Below are 21,579 nucleotides of genomic sequence, written 5' to 3'. Positions count from 1 at the left end.
GCACGGCAGAGGGTCAGTGAGAACGCTGAGGGGGAGAAGGGGACCCCGTGCGCCCGCCGGGACCGCACCTCTGAGGACCTTAGAAATTTTGAGGACAGAGTTCTGTAGGGCAGGGAGTCGCTGAGGTACAGGCTCCGAGCAGGAGCCCTGCTTGCCTGCTCCTAAGAGGGGCACCGGGTGAGGTGGGAGGGGGTCCCTGGGCAGCTGTTGTCACTGAACACCCTTTACCTCTAGACGGGGGTCCCAGAAATCAGAAGCAGGACACAGGGGGTGAGGCCTTTGGGGGGAGTTCAGGGAACAACTGGAGAAGCAAGGAGGAAGGAGGCAGCTGATGATGCCAGGCAGAGCGAGGGAGGCATACCTGGCCCACACACGACCCCAGAGGGGAGCAGCGGCATATTTACAGGTCTGCCTCTCCCCCACAGGCTCCCCAGGGACCGGGAGGGCAGAGAGAGAGAAGGGGGCAGGTGCATTCCTTAGGCATCTACTGTGTCCCAGAGATGTCATCTCCGCTGAGGGACTCAGTCCTCCCCTAAGATGCATTAATCAATCCGTCTTCAGAGGGTGAGACCAAGGCCCAGGGAAGATGAGCACCTTGCCCAAGATGGCTCAGGGAACTCCATGCATCACGAAAAGGGGCTTGATTCTTAGTAACAGCTGAGTGCTGGGTTCTGGTCTTGGGACGTTGCATGCGTTAATTCAACCTTAGTACCCTTATTACATACCCAACAGATAGGAATTATTATTATCCTGGTTTTGTAGGTGAAGAGACAGGCCGGGCGTGGAGAAGGGAGATAACTTGTCTATAGTCGGACAGCTGGTAGGGGAAGCTGGGTTTTGAACCCAGAGAGTTTGGAACCACAGTCCAAATGCTTAACCCTTATGCCCCACTGCCTCTGCTGTGACGGCAGGATACAGTAAAGGCCAGAAAACTCTCAGAGGTAGTTTGGTGAGGAGGATTACTGACGCCTCCTATGGGGACATTCTGGTCAGAGTCACACTGATTTACCTTTTTCAAACTCCTTTCGTGGGCAAGTGAAAACCCCAAACATGAACCAAGCCACAGCACCACAAAAGCAAAGGAATGTCGGGCTCACTGTGGGTATGGAGTGGGGAAGGAGAGGGGTCCCTCCTGGAGGCAAAGCTGAAGAAGGACGAAGGACAAAGACAGATTCTGGCCACTGCGGAGAGCCAGGGGCCCCTAGGACTGTCCTCCAGGGCTGGGGTGCTTGGGGCCTGGGACGTGCACTGGGAGGGGCAGCGTGCAGGGCTGTGAGCAGACTGGAGGGCTTAGCCCCTTGCAGTGCAGACCGTGGCCAGAGGCCTCCACTGACCCCACCCATCCAGGCTCCACACCAGAGCTACAGGCACCTTCCCAGTTACGGAGTTTTGCTTCAAGGGTGGAATTTAATTAAACCTGAGCCCCTCAGACTTTCTTGGAGTATGGTGGTCATTTGTTCAGGCTCTGAAGTCAACCAGCCCTGAACTCGCAGCCTAAGCTCTGCCTCCTTCCAGCAGTGTGACAGCAGGCACGATTTAAACTACTCAAACTCCGTGGGTATTGGTGTCCTCATCTCTAAAATGAGGATAATGACACTGGCTTCAGACACTGATTAATAAATGAAATAACCCATGTAAAGCACTTCCAGCACTGGCCCACACAGAGGAAGTGCTCAGTAGCAGTAGCTGATATTATTTGGAATATCTGGCCCCAGCTTTCACACTTACTGAATGACCTTGAGTAACACTTACTGAATTACCTTCTCCTCTCTGGACCTCAATTCCCTCATCTTTCAAAGAGAATGGCTGCCTGAGGACCCCTAAAGCCTCACTCGGCTATGACTTAACATTCCATGGTCTGAGACCCTTCCTGCCCTTGCCCGGTTTGGTATTTCCACCCTCTGCACCATCCAGACCTCTTGGGGCATTTCTTTGCTCAGGAATCTCAGGGGGCTGCCCTGATTCATTCCAGAGGCCTCAGGGATGCTCGGAGGAAGGACACACAGTAGAAGATGGATGGGAGGGCAGGGAGGGACCCAGGCAGCTCATGCCTAACGGACCCTCTTCTCTCAGGGCCCCCACTGCACCCTTCTTGGAGCCCCAGAAGCTACACCTAGTCACTCCACAGGCAAAGCACAGTCCCTGGCTCCCAGGAGCATCTCAAGGCATCTCCAGCCCCACAGCCTCTAAGTCTCCCCATCCTTGCCTCTTCAAATCCTAGACCTACACAGATGGTCAAGTCCTCCTTCCCAGCAGAGGCTGCAGCATCTTCACAGACTGCTTCATTTTCCTTTCAGTGGGTCAGAGAACTCATTCCATGCCAGGTAGTCTAGTCATTAAAAAGTCCTTTCTTTCATGGAACCAAAACCCACTAAGCTGAAGGCCAGCATGGTCGGCTTTTGACCACACAGGGCACTGAATGACCCTGTGTCCCTCCCTTACTGTTCCTGGCCTCATTTCCCAGCCATCATCCCTTTATTGAAACACAATTGGGCTATGAAAGCTGCAAGCATCTTTAGAAGGGACCACCTCCTTTGTTTTCCAGGTAGAGAGAGGTGAGGTGACTTGCTCTAAAGGTTACAATTGAAAATTAATGGCAGAATCAGGACCAGTGCCCAAACCCTGTCTCCCAAGCCAAGTCCTTTTGGGACCACACTTCTCACTGGGCCATTTCTGCCTGGTGAGGCAGAGCCTATGTAATCCAGCGGTTCTCAACCCTGGCTGTACATTGGAAATACCTGGGAAGATTTTTTTAAATCCCATTGCCCAGTCTATCCTTCAGCCCAATTAAATCTCAGGGGAATGTCTGGGGGAGTTGTAGTATTGGCATCAATAGTTTTTTAAGGTTCCCAGGTGATTGTAATGTGCAGCCTTTACTTCTAATAGAAGTCTAGTCTCAGCATGTGCATGCACACACACACACACACACACGCACACCTGTGATGCCTTGTGCTCACTGACATCTCTCTGGCCCTAAGAGGCACTTTGGGCAGGAAGCGTGGAGTGTCAGGGCCAGACGGTACGAGAGAGGCCGAATGGCTGTGCTTTCCAAAGGCCTGTCCTTGGAGCCCTGGGGTTCTGGGAGGTGCCTCAGGGTCACTAAGATAATGGGGGAGTTAGAGCTTGGGGTTCAGCTGTCCCCTCACCCCCTTTAACCTAAGAATCTCAGGATTTCTGCACAAGGTTTACTTGTCTTTGTTTTTGCTTTACTGTTCTGCAGTTAAAAATGACGGGAAACCCATTCCAAATCCCCTATTTTATAGGTGTAAATGCTGAGGCCCAGAGAGAGGAAGTCTAAGTGTCCCCCTGACACCCGTTCTGGGGTCTGGTGAGGCCCTGAGACTGGCCTCAAGTCCTCCTGCTGCCCCTGACCCTCCCAGTCCCCCCGCCCCTTGAAGGGAGGACACCAGCACGGCAGGCCCGTCTCAGGCAGAGGAAGGACTCCCTAGGCCCCGGGACCCCCAGGCTGCCTCGTCCCGTGAGTAAAGCCGAGGATGCTCAGACAGAGCACAGCACCCCCAAACCACTTGCACGTCTCTTCTCCTCACATCCACTTAGTGCTGTTCATCTACACCAACGGAGCCCCAGTTCGGGGCCAAGCTGGGCAGCTGTCTGGCCTGACAGGAAGGTAAGACAGTCAGTATCAGGCCAAGGCAGCTCAATACAGTGTGAAGAGGGTCAGGCTAGAGGCTACAGAGAGATCTCCGAGGGATGGGCCCAGCAGATACTGACCTCCCACTTCTCCATGGCCTTGAGCTTCTAAGGGGATCAGCTCTAGCATAGGAGGTAGCAAGCTGTCCTTCTAGAGCCTTGAACTTTACCAGGCTCATGTGTTCTAGGAATCTTAAATCACAGACTCTCAGGGATTCTGGGCTCAATCCAGGAGCAGGGCATCTGGAAAAATCTCCCCATGACCTCTCAGGGGCACAGAGGAGAGACAAGACCTTGAACTCAGCCTGCTGTTTCCCAGATGTAGATCTGGCAAGAGACAACTGAGGTCCAACAGAGTCTTCTAGCATGTCGGGGGGTGAGGGGCAGTGCGGGGACAGACCCACCCAACATAGGTGGGGCAGAAGACCAGGCTGATCTGCAGAACCAGGGCACCCCCACGGCCCAGGCCGCAGCCAGCTCTCTGGAAGGGCAGCTCTAGGGAATGGAGCCTGTAAGGAAGGGGCTGGGAACCATCTGAGATGAAGACTGAAAGGCCAGACAGCCAGACAGACACACAAACACACATACACACCCTCCTGCTACCTATGTCTACACTCCTTGTGAGCAGTTCATGCTCCTCCAGGCAGGCTCCACAGCTTCAGGTCAAAGGTCAAGTTACAAGAGCAACGTGGCAGTGGCCCCTTGCCCTGAAAAGGCCCACAGGGCAGGAGCTCTGAGGCCCAGGCCTTCTCCCAACACGCCTGGGACGGCTTCTGAAGATGGTGGGAACTGTGGCTTCCCTTAGGCAGTTCCCATGGTGGAAATGTGCTGGAACCTGATGGACATTCTTGCCTATAGTTGCAAGAAAAGCTGTGAGGCTGGAAGGCCCCAGGGGCGTGACCCGACCCTGGCCAGAGGCTGTGGGGCTGGAGACTTGGAGAACCAGCAGAGAAAGAAGAGGGTCCCCGAAGTAATGCCTGAGGGGAGATGAGTCACGGGGAGGGGCATAGACATGAGGAAGAGGCTATATCACAGTCATTTAGAAAAGGATCAAAGAATCAATCCCCTCTCCTTTAAAAAAAAAAAAATTCCACTGCCTGCCAAAGGGCAGTCTGAAAGCAGGGAAGCAAAGTGTCCTGCAGGGACAGCCAGACCTCAGGAAAAGGAAGATGCGGTCCAGATAAGGGCCCCAGACACAGAGAAGACGGGCGAGCTGTAAAGGGGATCTCCGAGCTGAAAAAAGGTTATTATGCTGATGGTGGGCTCTGCTGCTCTACTTTTCTTGCGGGTCCGAAAAGCAAACACTGGGAGGACAGTGCAGCAAGGGGACCTGACATCGGGCTTCAGAAGTGCTTCCTGCCCAGGATGCAGGTGGAATCTCCAGCTTTGAAGCATGAGAGTTGGAGGTAAATTCCCTGAGACCCCCACCAACCCAACCCTAAAGCAAAAAAGCACTGCAGGCAAAGAACTGGCATGAAGGCTCTGGGGGCCTGGGTGCTCTGCACGGATGGGGTAAAGTGGGGTCAATGGCATAGCGGACAGTCTAACTCAGCTCTCACCCGCAGCCTCTCCTGGCTGTCCACCTCCCTGAGCCACAGTGCCGTGTATAGAAAGGGGGTGGGAGCCTGCGGTTTCTCCAAGTCTTTGATTTATTGCCTAATGCAGGCAAAGAAGAAAGAAGAGGCTCATCTCTAAGCCCGAGTCCTAGGAATGGGACGTAAGTCTCACATTTTCTGAAGGCCCAGCAAACAGAGCCCTGCTCTCTAATCCGGCCTGCAGGTCCGAGCCTGCCCCTGGCACAGACGCGCCACCGAGCCGGCAGCCTGCACCGCGCAGCTGGTTCAGAATGCTTCCCCACCCCCTGGGGCAGCGAGGTTTACGGGGAGCGGGACAGACAGAGGGAGAGAAAAGAGGCAGAAAGAAAAAGGACTGAGAGGCAGGGAACAGGACGGGCAGGGTGGGGAAGAGTAAGGCCTGAGACTTGTTGAGCGAGAGGCAAGGAGTCCGAGGTTGGGGTGGAGGCAGGAGTAACCAAGAGGAGAGCAGAGAATGAGGAAAGGGGCCCCTCCCAGAGATGCAACACAGAGGGCCGGGGGTACAGAACTAGGCGCTGTGTCAGAGGTGCGAAGCCAGCAACAGGGGAAAAAGAGAAAGTGCTCAGATGTGGACTATAGACTATGGGTTAGCTGGAAGCTCGAAGCTCATGAACCAAGGGGGCAGGGCCACAGCTAGCCCATAAGCACCGATGAGAAAATCAGAAAAAAATGTCCCTTCCTGATGGATGCAGTCCCATCCCGGGGCACAAGACTGGATTTCAGCCCCTTCTCACCCCCTCAGCCAGATGTTCTTTTATAGTAAACAACCCGCTCAACTGTATAAAGAAGACTTGCAAGCTAAGTTGGGGCTGAGGGAGTAGCCGCTGGGGAAATGGCTCACTGGTTAGGGAAGCCCAAATGCTCATTCCAGTGCTTCAGGGTCAGCCCTCAAGATCCTCATTTTCTTCCCAAACCAGCCTTTGTAGCAACATGGCCTTCTCAGGAGACTGTCCTGTCAAGCTTCAGACTCTCTCTGCACCCCTCCCCCCGCCTCTTTTCACATCACCCATCATGAGAACATAAGGGAGGGCTTGGGAGGACAGTCTTGGTTAAAACAAGGTGAGTCAGAGGTCGAGATGGAAGAAGACGGCGCCTCAGCTTTACCTTCTCTAAAATGGGTCATCAGATTAGTGGCAAAGGGAGGCTAGATGACGTAATATAAGGTCCTCTCCAACTCTCACTTTCCTTTTGACTCAAAGGGAAGGTGAGAGGGGCTGCGAGGAAGAAGCCTGAAGACGGAAGGAGGAGCTGTGTTTACAGTGAGCATGGAAACTCAGTGCTGTAGGCAGAGAGGGCTCAAGAGGAAGAATGGCTGAAGAAAGCAATCTGGATTCCTCACCTCCAGAAACAGACTTACCCTCTCCTGGCCTGAGATGTCTCAGGAAGAGCATTTGGGGCTGTAACTGAACTCAGCCCCAGGAAGACCTAACCTGATGGTCATTATCCACATTGTGAGAAAAAGCTACTTCACTTCCCTATAGAGTTGTCATAAACATCACGTGCAACTAAATGTTTGTTTACAGGGTGGGCCACGGTGGCTCAATAGGCAGAGTTCTCGCCTGCCATGCCGGGGACCAGGGTTCGATTCCCGGTGCCTGCCCATGCAAAATAAATAAATAAACAAAAACAGTAAATGTGTGTTTACAAATCACTAAGCTTGCTATAGACCAGGTGAAAGCAAAGAAATAAAAGTAAGAATTGAAATTAGAAATGAAGATAAAGAAACGATAAGCAAGTCAATGGTAAACCAAGACTCAGGTTATAACACTTTGATTTGCCCACAATGTTCACAGTCCCAGCTCTATGGAAAATGGGTTAAACCTGTACTTACAGGATTTTCAGGCTGTAGAGACCAGAGAATGCTTGTCCCGGAATGTGTGAGAGATGGTTCCCAGAGAGACGTCTGCCAATCAGAGAAAAAAGTCAGTGACTGTGCAGAGAACTCAAGGAGGGAAGAGACAGGACATTTTAAGGACAATGAAACTACTCTGTATCAGACTGTAATTGTGAGTACACTACGTCATGCCTTTGTCAAAACCTGTAGAACTGTACAATACAGAGTGAACGCTGATGTAAACTGTATTACTTGGTTAATAACAGTACCAAAATTGACTCAATAGTAACAAATGCACCACTAGTCAGTGTCTTGGATCTGGGAGGGGAGGATGGTGGTAATAAGTACCACTGATGGAGGTCCACAGTGTGGGAAAGCCTTCACATACAGTAGCTCACTTAATTCTCACAGGTACCCCATAAGGTGCCTATTATCACCCCCAAATTACGGATGAGGACACTGAGGCTCAGAGAGGCAAAGTGACTCCCCCCAAGGGTAACAGAGCTAAGCAGTGGCAGAGCTGGCATCTCCCTCAGAGGCGCCTGAGTTCGAGGCCCATGTAATCCCACGGTGCTCCGTCCTCTCCTGTGCTCATCCGCCGCACCTCAGCCCCACCCTCCAGGCTCACCTGGGCGGTAGCGTGTTGCCAGTAGAGTTACATATGGGGGGGCCTCTGTGTCTCCCCATGCCCTACACTACACAGTTAACCCCCACTAATCCGGGAGGGTTAAGAAATGGGGTTTTCTAATTAGTGTCACTTTCTGTGCTGATGAAGCATTCCCATGTTTGTCACAGAATGATCACCAATTTTAAAAGTAGCCAATACAATGAATATACTTAATGCATACACTTGATGCTAAAGCCTGACCAGGCAAAGTTTAATGGTGGATGATTTAGAAAGCACTTCTGGATCTCTGAAGTTTCCAAAGACATTTAAAATGTACTGATTCCTACTGAGAAGCCTGCAGATGGAGAGTGTGTGCTGACATACTTCCGAAATATTTTGTTAAAATATTTCTCTAACGGTAAGAAATTCAGTTGTTGCCAGGGGTTCAGGGAGGAGAGGGAAGACAGGGCGTATTTAGGAGAATGAAACTCTTCCGTATGAGATTGTAACGATGGGTACATGACATCATGCCTTTGTCGAAACCCATAGAACTGTACCACATAAAGCGTGAATGCTGATGTAAACTGTGGGCTTTGGTTAATAATAGTGTGCCCAAATTGGTTCCTCAATTGTAACAAATGTACCACATGCAAGATGTTAATAATAGAGGAAACTATGTTAAAAATAAAGTCTATTAAAAGTGAGCTATAGTGATGAAAATGTTCTGAAATGGATTCTGATGATGAATGCAGATACTGTCAGCCACTGATGGTATACTTTGGATGGACTGTATGGTGTGTGAATAAAATTACATTTAAAAAGTAATTATAGGAGACAACCAGATCAATAGGCCGAGCTCTTGATATTGGGGTTTGCCCCTGTGAAACTTATTCCTGAAAAGGATAGGCTGAGCCTACTTAAAATTAAGCCTAAAAGAGTCACCCCCAGAGAGCCTCTTTTGTTGCTTAGATGTGGCCTCTCCCTCTAAGCCAGGGGTCTAAATCTCCCTGGCAACATGGGACAGAAATCCCAGGATGATCCAGGACTCAGCATCAAACAGTTGAGAAAGCCTTCTTGACCAAAAGGGGAAAGAGAGAAATGAGACAAAATAAAGTCTCAGTGGCTGAGAGATTTCAAAAAGGGTCGAGGTTATCCTGGAGGTTATTCTTACGCATTAAATAGATATCCCTTTTTAGTTTATGGTGTTTTGGAGTGGCTGGAGGGACGTACCTGAAACTGTTGAGTTGTGTTCCAGTCGCCTTGATTCTTGAAGACAATTACACAAAGATATAACTTTTATAATGTAAAAAAAAATGATAAAGAATAAATAAATAATAGGGAGAGCAAAGGGTAGCATAAATTGAGTAGATGGAAATACTGATGGTCAGTGAGAAGAGGGGTAAGAGGTATGATAGGTATGAGTTTTTTCTTTTCTCCTTTTATTTCTTTTTCTGGAGTGATGCAAATGTTCTAAAAAATTATCATGGCGGTGAATACACAACTATGTGATGATGTTGACAGTCAGTGATTGTACATCATGTATGGAATATATGTGTGTGAAGATTTACCAATAAAAATAATTTTTTAAAAAGTAACATATTTATATTTATATAATTTAGGCCTCTTTATGTGACGTCTGTTGTTTAATTTGAGGGGGGGGTGTGTATTGTTTTTAAAAAGAAAAAAAAAAAGCAGTATGTGAAAAGACTTCTCGATATTTGAGGTCTCCAAGCCGAGGCTCTGTAGGTGAGCAGCTGCCTGGAAGGGGCCTTTAGAGGGGGCCTTTAGGATGGGTCCAGCCCCTCTCAGGGAGTGGATAATGGAACATCAAGCTCAAATTCTCAGGTGATGCTCTGTGCATGTCCCCCACAAGTTCCTTGACCTTTGCTCCTGCTTCATTCCCACCCGAGCTGTGTCACCTCCACCCCAGAAGGCCCTTCCAGCACCTCTTGCCCTGTCCACTTCCTCTGAAAAGTGGCTCAGTACTCCTCCTCCGAGATGGCTTCCCTGACTACCCACCGGCCCGCCCGCCCTGACCGCTCCTTTACACAGGACGCCCCGGGCACATACTCCAGCTCCCAGTCACTGCCCTCTGGCTGCACGCTCAGCTCTTCTGCCCAGCCCGGGAGCAGCCTGTGTTTGGCAGGCAGCCCTTTCGTGGGTTTTCCCCGTAGTGCCTTGAGTTTGCCCTCCACCCAAAGGAAGCGCAACAAGTACTTGGTCTAAGGGCTTGGTGATGTCGTCACTCCAGCAGGGGTAGGTAACTGCATCCTTGAGGAGCACGCAGGAGGGCGGTGGGGAGCCCATTAAGGCAGGAGTAGGGGGGACGAGAGATGTTCTCAGGACCTGGAGCCCATGGTTTGCACAGTTTAAGCAAACCTTAGTAGAGCCCCAAGGATCTATGATGGTGTTAAGATTGGGGATAGGCCAATGTAGGTAAGAAATAAAAGGTCTGGACCAGGGAAGCGGTGGAGGTGAGAGAGGAGATGAGGGCTTCCTTCGGCACTCCCACCTCACTGCACAGCAGAGGGCAGGGAGGCCAAACACCCAGCCACACGCCCTCACTCCACTTCTCATCCACCCATCACCACTCATTTCTACTTTCACTCCTAAATACCTTTGAATCAATCAGCTTCTTGCCACCCCCACTGCTTTCCATTCTCTTCGAAGTTATCACCATTTCCCTCCTGGGACTTTACAATAGATTAACTACCTGCCCTAGCTCTGTTTGTGCCTTTCCTTCCACCACTATTACCTCCTCATTTTCCTCATCACAGCGAGTGAGCTTTTCTTTTTTTAATTTCTTGAGGTATAAATGATGTACAATAAACTGTAGAAATTTAAAGTGTACAATTTGATAAGTTTTGACGTGTATATACACCGATGAAGCCATCACCCCAATCAAGATAGTAAGCCATCTGCACGCCCCCAGAGTTTCTTCATGCTGCTTTCACCCCAGCCCCACTGATCCCTGGAGAACCACTCCTCTTGTCTGTGTTTTCTAGAGTTTATATAAATGGATCACACAGCACTTTTTTTTTTTTTTTTTTTTTTAGAATTTTGTAGAAATGGAATCACACAGCATGTACTTGCTTTGCCGGGCTTCTTTTCCTCAACACTATTATTTTGTTGCATGTATCAGTAGTTGGTTTCTTTTCATTGCTGGGTGGTAGTCCAGTGTATGGATTTGCCACAGTTTGACCATTCACTTATTGGTGCATATTTGAGTAGTTTCCAGGTTTTAGCTAATACAAATAAAGCTACTTGGGACATAAAAAAGGATTGGGGCTCGGATGAAGGTAAGGATTGGGAGCAGAGTGACCTGGCTTCCCAGAGCAGGCCAGCAGGGCACTCTGACCAAGGCAGTGATTTATACATGACAATGAAAAGCCAGGCTCAAGCATTCTAGGCAGAGAGTGACCGGACCAAGCAACCACTGTGAGCAGGTATTAATCAGGGAGGGCTTTGTGGAGGAGGTGGGCCTTGGTACAGACAGAGGGATAGAAAGTGCCTGGGTGGAAAGGCAGGGGGAGTGCCAGGTTGGAGGGGAAGTCAGGAATGGGGAACAGGACTGACCTGACTGAAGAAAAGTTGGCCAGGTAAAGGTCAGATAAAGGAGAAGTTTAGAACTCGATCCTTTGGACTATGGGAGCCACAAAAGGCTCTTGAGCTGGTGAGATGCACCTCAAAATCATAAAAGTATCTTACAAAGGAGGTGGGAGCTCTGTCACTTAGGAGGCTGGTGAACCCCCAGACATGAGAGGACATCTATGGTGGCAGGCATGAAAATCAAGACAAGCCGTGGAGGTGAGACTGTTCAGAGAATCACCAGACTGGGGGAGTGGCTGGATACGGCAGTGAGAGCAGGTCAAGGACGACTTCCAGGGAGCAGTGTGACTACCGACAGAAGGAGGAAAAGCTACCTGGGGGAGATGGCTCCAGAGTGCCTGTACCCTGTGGCCCTGTCCTGCCACTTTTGGATCCACACCCAGGGCTGCTATCAGCTGAATTCTCTTGCTACCGAGGAAACCCCTTCTTTTCCCTTGAGCCCCACATCCTGCCTGCTGGGGACCCCTGGTTCCTAAGCTAGTAGAGGCAGCCACAGCCCGTGCCCCTGGCCCAGCCCTCCTGACCCCAGGCCGAGCACCAACTCACAGCTCCTCCAGGAAGCGCAGGGGGCGGAAGAGGCCAGGCGGCAGCTCCGTGAGGTTGTTCATGCTCAGGTCTCTGCGGGGAGAGAAAAGGGAGGGGACGGTAAGCTGCCCGCCTGCACCATCCTGCACTGTCCACCCAAACCCCGCCCCCGTCCCCCACGCCACCCGCATTCCCAGGCGGGTCTGGCAGCGCAGACCGCATTCTCAGAGAGTGAGAACTGGGCTGGGGATCGGGCCTCCGGGGGCATTCGCGTGTCCTCTGTATACAGTCGCTCCACTTTCCCCTCCGCCTTCCACCTTGCCATGGTGGACACCCCTGGGCCTAGCTGTGATGAAGTCCATGAAGGAAACAGAGCTCCCCATAAAGGGAAAAGCTAGAGAAAAATTCACAGAATTTCAGAGCAGGAAGGGAGGGGCCACCTACTACCTCGTCCACCTTTTTACCAGTGGGGAAAGTGAGGCCCAGAAATTAGTGTCTACCCCGCCCCCCACCAAACCCCGCTCTACAGAGCAGGCTCAGACGACAATCACTGTGAGTGTAGCCATCCCTGGGCTGCCCCTGGAGCTGCACCCACTTTATTCAGCCACTAGAGCCGGTGGGGATTCACGGCCGGCCATCTGAGCTGCCCTGTTTGGCCCCCACCTCCCTGAGCCTTCCTCTACAGTTCTCAGACGGGAGAATGTGACCTGGCCACCACCCCAGAAGATGCCCAGACCCCTGAATGGTGGGATGTGAAGACCCTGTTCCTGGGATGGATTCCCAGCCTCAATCCCCCAACGCCCCTGCCTGTCCAGTCCCCCCAGGCGTGGGGGCAGGTGGGTAGGAAAGGATGCCTTAGTTTGTAGGTCCTGCCCCGTGGTAGCACTTTCCTCTCCATTTTGTGCCTCTGTGAGAAGGCCAGGTGTGTGCAACATTCTGGCTCCATTCTATTTCAAACCCCTAAGAGCTGCATTCTGCTCCCACCTGCCCCTCCCTGGGGGGACACAGATGTGGGTCCCGTCCAGACCACCACATTGCTGGACACAGCCCCTGGCTTTCAACAGCTCTCTCCCTTGCCTAGGACTGTACTTGCTCCCTCTAACCTCGGTGTCTCCATTTGCTCCCCTAAGAAATGTGGGTGCTTTACATGCATGCTCAGAAAGGCAGCCTTAAGCTGAGTGCTGGTGGTGGGAAAGCATGCGCTTCGGAGCCAGGTTCCAATCTATAAAAAGACTGTTTAGTCTCAAATGCTTTATCTCTGATAAAGACTTGGGCTCCGGACTCCATGTCCTCTAAGGAAGGAAGACATTCCGTTCAGGGTAGAGCCCAGGACCAGGCGTGCTGAGGTCGGGGCTGGAGCTTTTCAGCAGGCTCCCCAGCTCCCATGTGCAGGCAGACGGACCACCACAAGGCAAGAAGCAGAAGACACGGTTGCTTTGGAGAGGGCCCCAGGTTAAGGCTGGAGAGGAGCAGAACCAAGAGACTCAGTAGAAGGTGTATAAGCTAGGGGCTTGGTTCTCAGCGTGTTGGGGGTTCCCCTAGCCTAGGGACCTGGCGGAAATATTAAGATACAGGGTACGCTGGGCCGTGGCAGTGGGAAGCCCAGGCTGCAAAAGGCCACCGCAGAACTTGGGTCTAATCGAATGTCACCCCCTCGAGTCCCTGGCCTGGCTCATCCTCGGCTAGGCAGGGAGGTACAAGGTGCTGCAAAAACGATTACCTCTGAATATTTACCCTGCGCATTTCTGGACGTGTCTCCACAGGAGCAGAGTGGGAGTCCAAGGAGCACACGGGGCATGTGACTCAGGCCTCATCACTCAGCTGTCCCCCCAGGGGCCGCACCTCAGAGGCTCTGATGTAGCTCCATGCACCCCCCCTTCACCCCACCACCCTGACTAGCGGCCTCATTGTTCTCCCCTGGGGAGGAGGGGCCTGCACCTCGCTGCCTGCCGCACCTGCCCGCGCCCACATCCTGCCCTAATACAACACACAGTCGAGCCACAGTGCTCAGTGAGGAGAGGGGTGCAAGGCCGGGGATGGGGGGAGCCCCATTCAGGCCTGGCCCTTCCACGAAAGGGAAAGGAGAACGGCTGGTGCCAGGGAAAGGGGAAAGAAGAGGCATGCATACAGATGGAAGAGGGAGGTGAGATGGAGATTTCAAAGCCGAGATCCTCCAAGCCGATGCCACAGGCCCCTGGGAAAGGGCACTGTGCCCTGCTGTGGGGGAGGCAATTTCTGGACAGTGACACCAAGGAACGAGGCAGGCAGGAAACTCTGAACGCAGCAGCTGTCCTGTAAAGCTGGTTGCTGAGGGGCACTACTGCCCTGTGCAATCCAGAGGACAGAGCTCAGACATCCAGGCCGTTCCAGCCCCAGGGGCAATACGAGGGCACCCCAGTCCTAAGGATCCTAGATAGCAAAGCTGCCCTTGCTTGGCTTTAGTAAGTATTTACAAAGTGAGGGTGGGGGGTGGTAGCGGGACACACGAGCTCCTGAATTGTGTCTGGGTTGTTGGGTGTGCACACATCACGCGCAGGGTACATCTGCCCGTGTTCAGATTAGAGTGATGGGCTTTTAAAAAGTCACACACTCTTTCATGCAAGAGACCTGGGTTCAATTCCCGAACCATGCACCCAAAAAAAACAACAACAACAAAAAAAACCCACACACTTTCTTGAAGCATCCACCTACTTATTATAAAGACAGAAACTCTTTTGGAGAAATGAATAGCCTCACCTGAGTCTCACCCTTCAGCATGGCAAAGCTTTCTCAGCTCTGTGGCCTTGGATAGGCCTGCTTCCTTCTTTCGGCCTCACCTCTCCTCCTGGTCTATTTCCTGCCCAGTGACGTTGTTTTGGGGAGTCCAACCTGGGCTCGAATTGGATACCTAAAGCCTGAGCTCAGACTGCTCCACCACCCGTCACCCCAGGCCCACTACCTGCCCCTCACCCATCCACACCTAAACCCTGCTCTTCAGGGCTGGTGCCATGGTTGTGCCGCCCCCCACCCCCACCAGTCACTCAGGGACCCACACTTTGAAGGGCCCTGAGCTTGACTTCGTTCTCTACTTTTGCCTTTTTAAAATTCTTCATTATTTTTGAACAAGAGGCCCTGCATTTTCCCTTTGTCCCGGGCCCTGCAAATCATGTAGCCAGCCCTGCTGCTCCCAAGTGAACAGCAGGGGGACTGTGAAAATGGGTGGCAAGCCCATTCTTCCCTGCAGCTCTGGGGAAGACATGGCTCTGGTGAGTGATGGAGGGTGGGGTGTCACTGGGGCAAGGCTGAGGGTGAGGGGGAAGGGAAGGGCGGGGAGAGAAAAGAGGGGCTGCCCTGGGCACAGGAAATGGAAGATTCTGGCTGCACATTAGGAAAATGTTCCCAGCACTTCACCCTGTGAGGCAACCAGACCACCCAAGAAAGTGGGGTGAGGCGGTGTCACCATGGAGACAGGGAACAGGTTTGATAAGAAAGAGGATGCTGGGGAATGGAGTGGGCAGACAGCAGCTAAAGCCGAAGCTGGAGGGGGGTGGGGTAATGGGGGACCTTCCCCCCCCAGCAGTCTGGCCAATATCCAAGGGCTCGTGGGGGGTTAATTCTGTTTGCATTTTTCCTACGGCATGAAGAAACAGCAAAAGACTGAGCCCATGGACTCTACCAGGGGAGACAGAGTACTGCCCCCACCTCACTGGACAAGGGGCAAAGGAGGCAGGGCTTCTTTGCTGCTTCTCAGCTGTGGACTCAGGCTGCCCCTCTCTGCAGCCAGGAAAAGGTCGAGGACCTGGAAGACAGGCCCCCGCCCCAAGCATGGCTGTGCCACCTGGTCCCCTCTGCTGTATGGCAGAGCTGGAGTGGTAGCCTCTGTGTCCTTATAGTATCCTGTTCATGCCCACTCAATCACAGCTACAGTACTCACCATATGCCTTGCGCTGTGCCTTATATTTATTTATATAAATAAAAATGCAAACAGAACCACTGCTATTTGGCTATGTGACCTGATCGTGTCACTTAACAACTCTGAGCCTTCATTTTCTCATTTGAAGAATGGGATAATAATAGTTCTTACCTCATAAGGGTTGTTGTGAGAATTAAATGAGTTAATAAATGCAAAACATTGCTCAACAACTACACCTTATTATTAATACTGTGCTTATCTAATTGAATTATGATTACTAGTATATAGTGATACACGAAGCACCTTCAAGGTGCGGACTCATCTTAGTCATCTCTGTATCCTCCAATGCATTCATTTGAATGTTTATGGGGTCCTCCTATTTTCCAGGCACTCTACTAGGATAGAGGCATGTGGATATATGGTGTGGCTTCTTTTATCTTGTACCTGTGTAACAGAACTTGCTCTCAGGAAGTTCTTCCTGATATCTAATTTGAATGTCTCCTGCTGCTGCTTTAAAGACAAAATCTGTATAAAGAACCTATTCAAAAAATAGAAAGAACCTATTCAGTGCTTAGCTCCAAGTTGGCCCACACTAGAGAAGGCTATTATTAATGATGATTACTGTTCTCTTAATTTAGCGTCCTCTAGAGAAAATACAAGCAAAGCCCTGCCCAGAAGAATCTCTCCGACACCTAAAGTGGACCGTCAGGTTTCTCCTTGGCCTTCTCCTCTCTTAGGACAACCGTCTCTGGTTAGGGCCTAACAGGTTGTCACAACCCCCTTCGGGGACAGCCCTCCCCCATGGGGAGGTCACAAGGGGTGGGTCACGTTTCCTGCAGTGTTGGCAGATAGCTTGGGCGCTGGCAGGCATGGAACAGACCAGGGTAAAAAGAGCCCAGCAGCGGGGTTCCCTACTGCCGTCGAGGGCCACTAGGCAGGTGGGCGGCCAAGGACAACATTTGGAGCTCGGAGAATATTTTCTGAACTGATCTGTCAAGAAGAGAAGCAGGTGATGGGCTAGAGAGGAAAGAGCACTGCACTGGGAATCAGGAGATCCACTTCAATTAGACAACTGCCCAAGTCCCCTTCCAGCTCTGAAGACCCGGCTGCTGGGTGTGCAGTCTAGCGCTAGCCACTGTGGGGGGCTGAGAAAAGGCAGGGTGGGGTGGGAGGTGAGGGGCTAGCAGTGATGGGCACTCAAAGAGTTCACAGTGTTGCTGGGGAAGAATTGTTTACTCACAAAGTAACAACCAGAAAGCCACATCTGTACTCTGCCTTGTATTTACAGAAGACTCCTGCAGCCACTACCCCAGTCAAGTTCTAAACTGTGCATCCAGACTCAAGAGCGCAGAAGAGGGGAAAGGGGAAAGAGTGCAGGCTTCTGGGGCAGAAAGGAGAGGGGACAATGAGTAGCACAGAGAACTGGAGTTCAGAAGAGAGACATTTCAGGGTAACTCCGTGTTACCCTGGGGGGGCTCTGCTGGCTTCGTGGATGGGAAGGTTCTTCGTTGCTCAGGTTTTAGCATGCCTGGTGCTGACCCCTAAGTGCCAGCAACACCTCCTGGCCATTCCCATCATCAGAACCACCCCTGTGCATTTCCAAACACCCCCTGAAAGGGAGGTAAATTCATTCGATTGACAAACGAGGAAACAGATCCAGAGAGGGTCAGAGTGACCTGTGGTCACACAGCAAGTTAATGACAGAGTGGAACTAGGTCTAACCCTCAGGCCATCACTCTTCCCACCCTACCAGATTGATCACGTGCTTTCTCACACAGCTGCCTCTGCCCAGTCTATTCTCCTAGATGGCATTTCCTTATCAGAGATGACTTGGGTACTAGCTACCTTTGATTGCAAACGCACAAGCCGACATGAAGTTCTTTTTTATTTTTACAGTTTTCAGTAATTTCCAAACAAGGGAGTGTACTTCAGTCAGGAAAAAGTATATCTATCTTGACACACATAACAGCACAGCAGGTTCTGTTAGGCTTTGCATAAAGCTGTGCATGAAACAATGCTTCATTTTTAAATAAAAGGGCTATCGGTTTATTCTGTCATTTCTTGGCTGCCCTGTAGGTAATAAGAATGCCTCCCAGCCTTTGTGGAGTGGCAGGAGGGCTTGAAATGGGGTGGGGTAGGGGGACAGAGAGAGAGAACTGGAGGGGTGGAGTTGGGGGTCCTTTATGAGAGGAGAGAGAGTCAGGAAGCTACTAAGCACAGGCAAAGCTGTGCGGGTTAGTCTGCGGCAGGGAGAGTCCAGAAACCAAGAGAGTCACCAAAAGCTATCCCAATTAATCCAGGTGGGACTGGGAGGGGAAGAGGCAGGGGAGGGAGACATTCCTAAAAGTCAGGAAAGAGGAAAGCAAAGCAGGAAATTTTTAGCCCGAGGTTAAAAGACCATGGAGGTAAGACAGTTATGGAAATTGTCTATTATATTTTCCTTGTGTATCTCATTTATAAAAGCATAAAATTTCTTTTTTAAAAAATTGTTCTAACGGAATAAGGCTAAATAAATACTATAATTGAAAATAGATTTTAAATCTTAGTTTTAAAAAAAACTATTGCAGATTGCATCATTCCTGACCACACAGAACTTCGTGAGTGGTTTTAAATAAATTTTACACTTCTTAAAAAAATAAAAAAGAAGAAGACCATGTAGGTCAGAGAATGTCACTCATCGGCATCACCACATTCCATTCATGTGATGTGGGTCTCCCCAAACTCTGATGGAGGCCAAAGAGAAAGGAGACCCAGGGGGGGTCCAGCCCCCTCAAAAATGCTAGCTTTACTCTTTTTAGTTTAAGGTGTGTTAGAGAAGCTGGAGGACAGTGCCTGAAACTGTAGAGCTGTGTTCCAGTAGCCATGTTTCTTGAAGATGATTGTATAATGATAGAGCTTTTGCAATGTGACTGTGTGATTGTGAAAACCTTGTGTCTGATGCTCCTTTTATCTACAGTAGGGGCAGATGAGTAAAACATATGGATTCAAAATAAATAAATAATAGGGGGAACAAATGTTAAAATAAATTGGGTAGAAGGAAATACTAGTGGTCAATGAGAGGGAGGGGTAAGGGGTATGGTATGTATAAGTTTCTTCTTTTTTCTTTTTATTTCTTTTTCTGGAGTGATGCAGATGTTCTAAGAAACGATCATGGCAATGAATATACAGCTATGTGATGATATTGCGAACCACTGATTGCACAACAAGTGTGAAATGTTTATATGTTAAGAATGTTCGTATTGGGTGTTGTTTGGGTTTATCAATAAAATTTTTTTTTAATATGCTAACTTTAGGAAAACATGGTTGGTGCCATAGGAACTAACTTCAGGTCAAACTCTATAGCTCCAGCTTCTTCTTGTTGAAAAGGGCAAATCTGATGGCAACAGCACGCCAAGGGCAGGGTGCCTGGGCAGAGGAAGGGAGAGGAAGGACTTCAGAAAGGACACGGAGTTCTGGGCTGTCCCTGACCTTCAGCACCTCAGAGAACCCCGTTTCCAGCTGAGGGAACACCTATGGCTCTGCTCAGCAACGCTGCCCTGCTAGGATGGGGGAAGTCTGCAGAGCCCTGAATCCTGGTTGATGTGCTACTGCAGAGCTGGTTCTGCCCACAAGTGGTAGACCTCTGAAAGCATGTGTCGGGCAGCTGAGAGTCCTGCCAGTGGGAGCTGTCCCTCTGCCTGTGCCCAGCACCAGGCGAAGGCTCTCAAAAACAAAGCATGGCACAGGGATTGCATAATGCACATGTGCGTTTCTCCTCCTTGGCTCTGTCCTCCTTGCCAAACTATGCCACTCACAGGCAGAAAATTAAAAAGACCCAGGCCTCCCGGGCCAGCAGGGGCCACAATGTGACCTGAGACTAGTCCACAAGCATGAAGAGACAGAGCCTCCGGAGGGCAATGATGTTAAAGGGGACTGGCTATGGACCCCCTTCCCTCCTCTCTGCCTCTTCTCTAAGAGATATTAAGACTGCCACTGTCCTATACAGTAGTCACTGGCCATGGGTGATTAAAATTTAAACTCATTAAAATTAAATCAAATAAAAAATTCAGTTCCTCAGTCTTGCTAGCCACAATTTGAGCCTCGATAGCCACCCAAGGCTAGTGGCCACCGTATTGGAGGACCCAAAGGACACATGCAGTGTCACCGAGAGCTCTATTCGACAGCACCTGTGCAGGCTGCAGTCATGGTGACCTGGGTTTGGCTCCCAACTCTGCCAACTCCTGGCTGAGTGACTCTGGGCCAGACCCTCTCTCTGCCTTCATTTCTGCACTGGTAAGTGCTCAGCCAGTGCCTAGCCCATGGTAAATACTCAATACATGTTACCCATGAGTTCCACTACCCACCTCCACCTATTCCTCAAGGCTCAGCTCATGTGCCTCTCCCCCAGGAAGCCTCCGACCTTCCACCATTCATTCAATCACCCAGTCACTTGTTCAATCAACAAGCACACTGTGCTAGGGGAAGAGACCACAAAGACAAACAGCATATGATCCCTGATCTCAAAGAGGATAGTTGACTGGGGATAATGGCGAGAGCAGACAATTTAGAAATCCAAGTGACAAGTGTTGGGCCCGGAGCTTGGATGTCACTGGCTTTCCCCGGACTAATCCCTGTGACCTTTTGACTCTGATCTCTGAGAGTTCGGCCACAGTCAGGCCACAAGATCCTGTCCTCGATTACAAACTGTCATCTCTAAGTCTCGGATTGCTCATTCACGTGTCTGGTCTGGAGCTCCTCTATCAATCCCAATGATCTGTTCTTGTCACACACACATACACACACACACACACACACACACACACCAGCTTCAAGATACATTTTCTATGCAGCATCTGAGGGGTGGGCACCCTGCAACCTGGGCCCTGGCCAGAGGGACTGAGTGAGGTACGGAAGGCCTGATGCAAGAGGGAAACAGAATGATCCCAGCACATGGAAACGGCAGTGGCCGTGCATTTGAGGACTTGCCCTGCTGGGCTCTGAGCTCCTCTCACTTGCCGGCTCTTTTCCAGCCCTTGTTCTGACTTCTAGCTCTGTCTAGAAGGGTACCTTTGTTGTCTGGGTGGGGGTGGGGGTGGCAATTCTGTCCGCTCCAGCAGCCTAGAAGCACCTTAGAGAGAAGGGTTGTATGCTTCCCATTAGACGAGACCTCCCCAATGGTGAGAACTGTGCCTCCCTCCTCAGACCAGGAAATCTCTGAGCTCCCTAGGAGAGGACTGGGTGCAGTGGGGGGCAGAAGTGGGACAAGGTGGGAAGAGCTGGGGACACACAAGGAGCAGGGAGGTGGAGCCCGCTTTGTGTGTAGACCACAGCTCAGCTCAGAGCCATGTTTGTTTAGCTGAAGCTCCTTGTCCCGCTGCCTTTATTTTACTGGATAAACAGGTAGGGTGTGTCTGGGGGAAAACCAGAGAAAGGCCCCTCTATTCAGATTCCCGCCACCCCCACATCCCAGATGGAAGCTTTCCTTCCCCTCACATCAGGACACCCTCCTCCCCTTTGCATCCCAGCAACTCAATTCAACACACCCACTGGCACCCACCATTACTCTGCACACTGGAGAGCACCTACACACCACCCACTCTCCCAAGCCACAGCAGCACCAAGGGGCCCAGCCAGGCATTTTTCTGAATTGGACCATACCCCAATCCCAGCGTGCATCTAGTGGAAAAGAGCAGAAACTTCAAGGGCACTGCACATCTCATGCAATAATATAACACTTTGTTGGGTCAGATACTGCTGCTAAAAGCTTTCCCGATTGACCCATTTCACAGGTGAGTCATCCCACACTCAGCAAAATTGTCCTTCAGCTGATCCCAAGGTCAGGGATCTGAATCCAACCCCATGCCTCGGCCCCTCCCGGGGTCCCTTT

General features: G+C 50.9%; 1 protein-coding gene across 1 annotated transcript in view; it reads right to left on the bottom strand.

The window, feature by feature from the left end:
- Positions 1-21,579, bottom strand: part of LGR6 (leucine rich repeat containing G protein-coupled receptor 6) — a 125,758-nt gene that overhangs the window by 87,735 nt on the left and 16,444 nt on the right. Inside the window, exons 2-3 of the mRNA XM_077157405.1 lie at positions 11,843-11,914; positions 7,078-7,149 (exon numbers count right to left, since the gene is read on the bottom strand). Coding sequence (XP_077013520.1) covers positions 7,078-7,149; positions 11,843-11,914 — 144 coding nt within the window. The remainder of the gene's footprint in view (positions 1-7,077; positions 7,150-11,842; positions 11,915-21,579) is intronic.

Source organism: Tamandua tetradactyla, chromosome 4 (genome assembly GCF_023851605.1).
Source record: "Tamandua tetradactyla isolate mTamTet1 chromosome 4, mTamTet1.pri, whole genome shotgun sequence".
Taxonomy (NCBI): Eukaryota; Metazoa; Chordata; class Mammalia; order Pilosa; family Myrmecophagidae; genus Tamandua; species Tamandua tetradactyla.
Note: the sequence above shows the minus strand (reverse complement) of the source record. Positions and strands in the feature narration are given on the sequence as shown.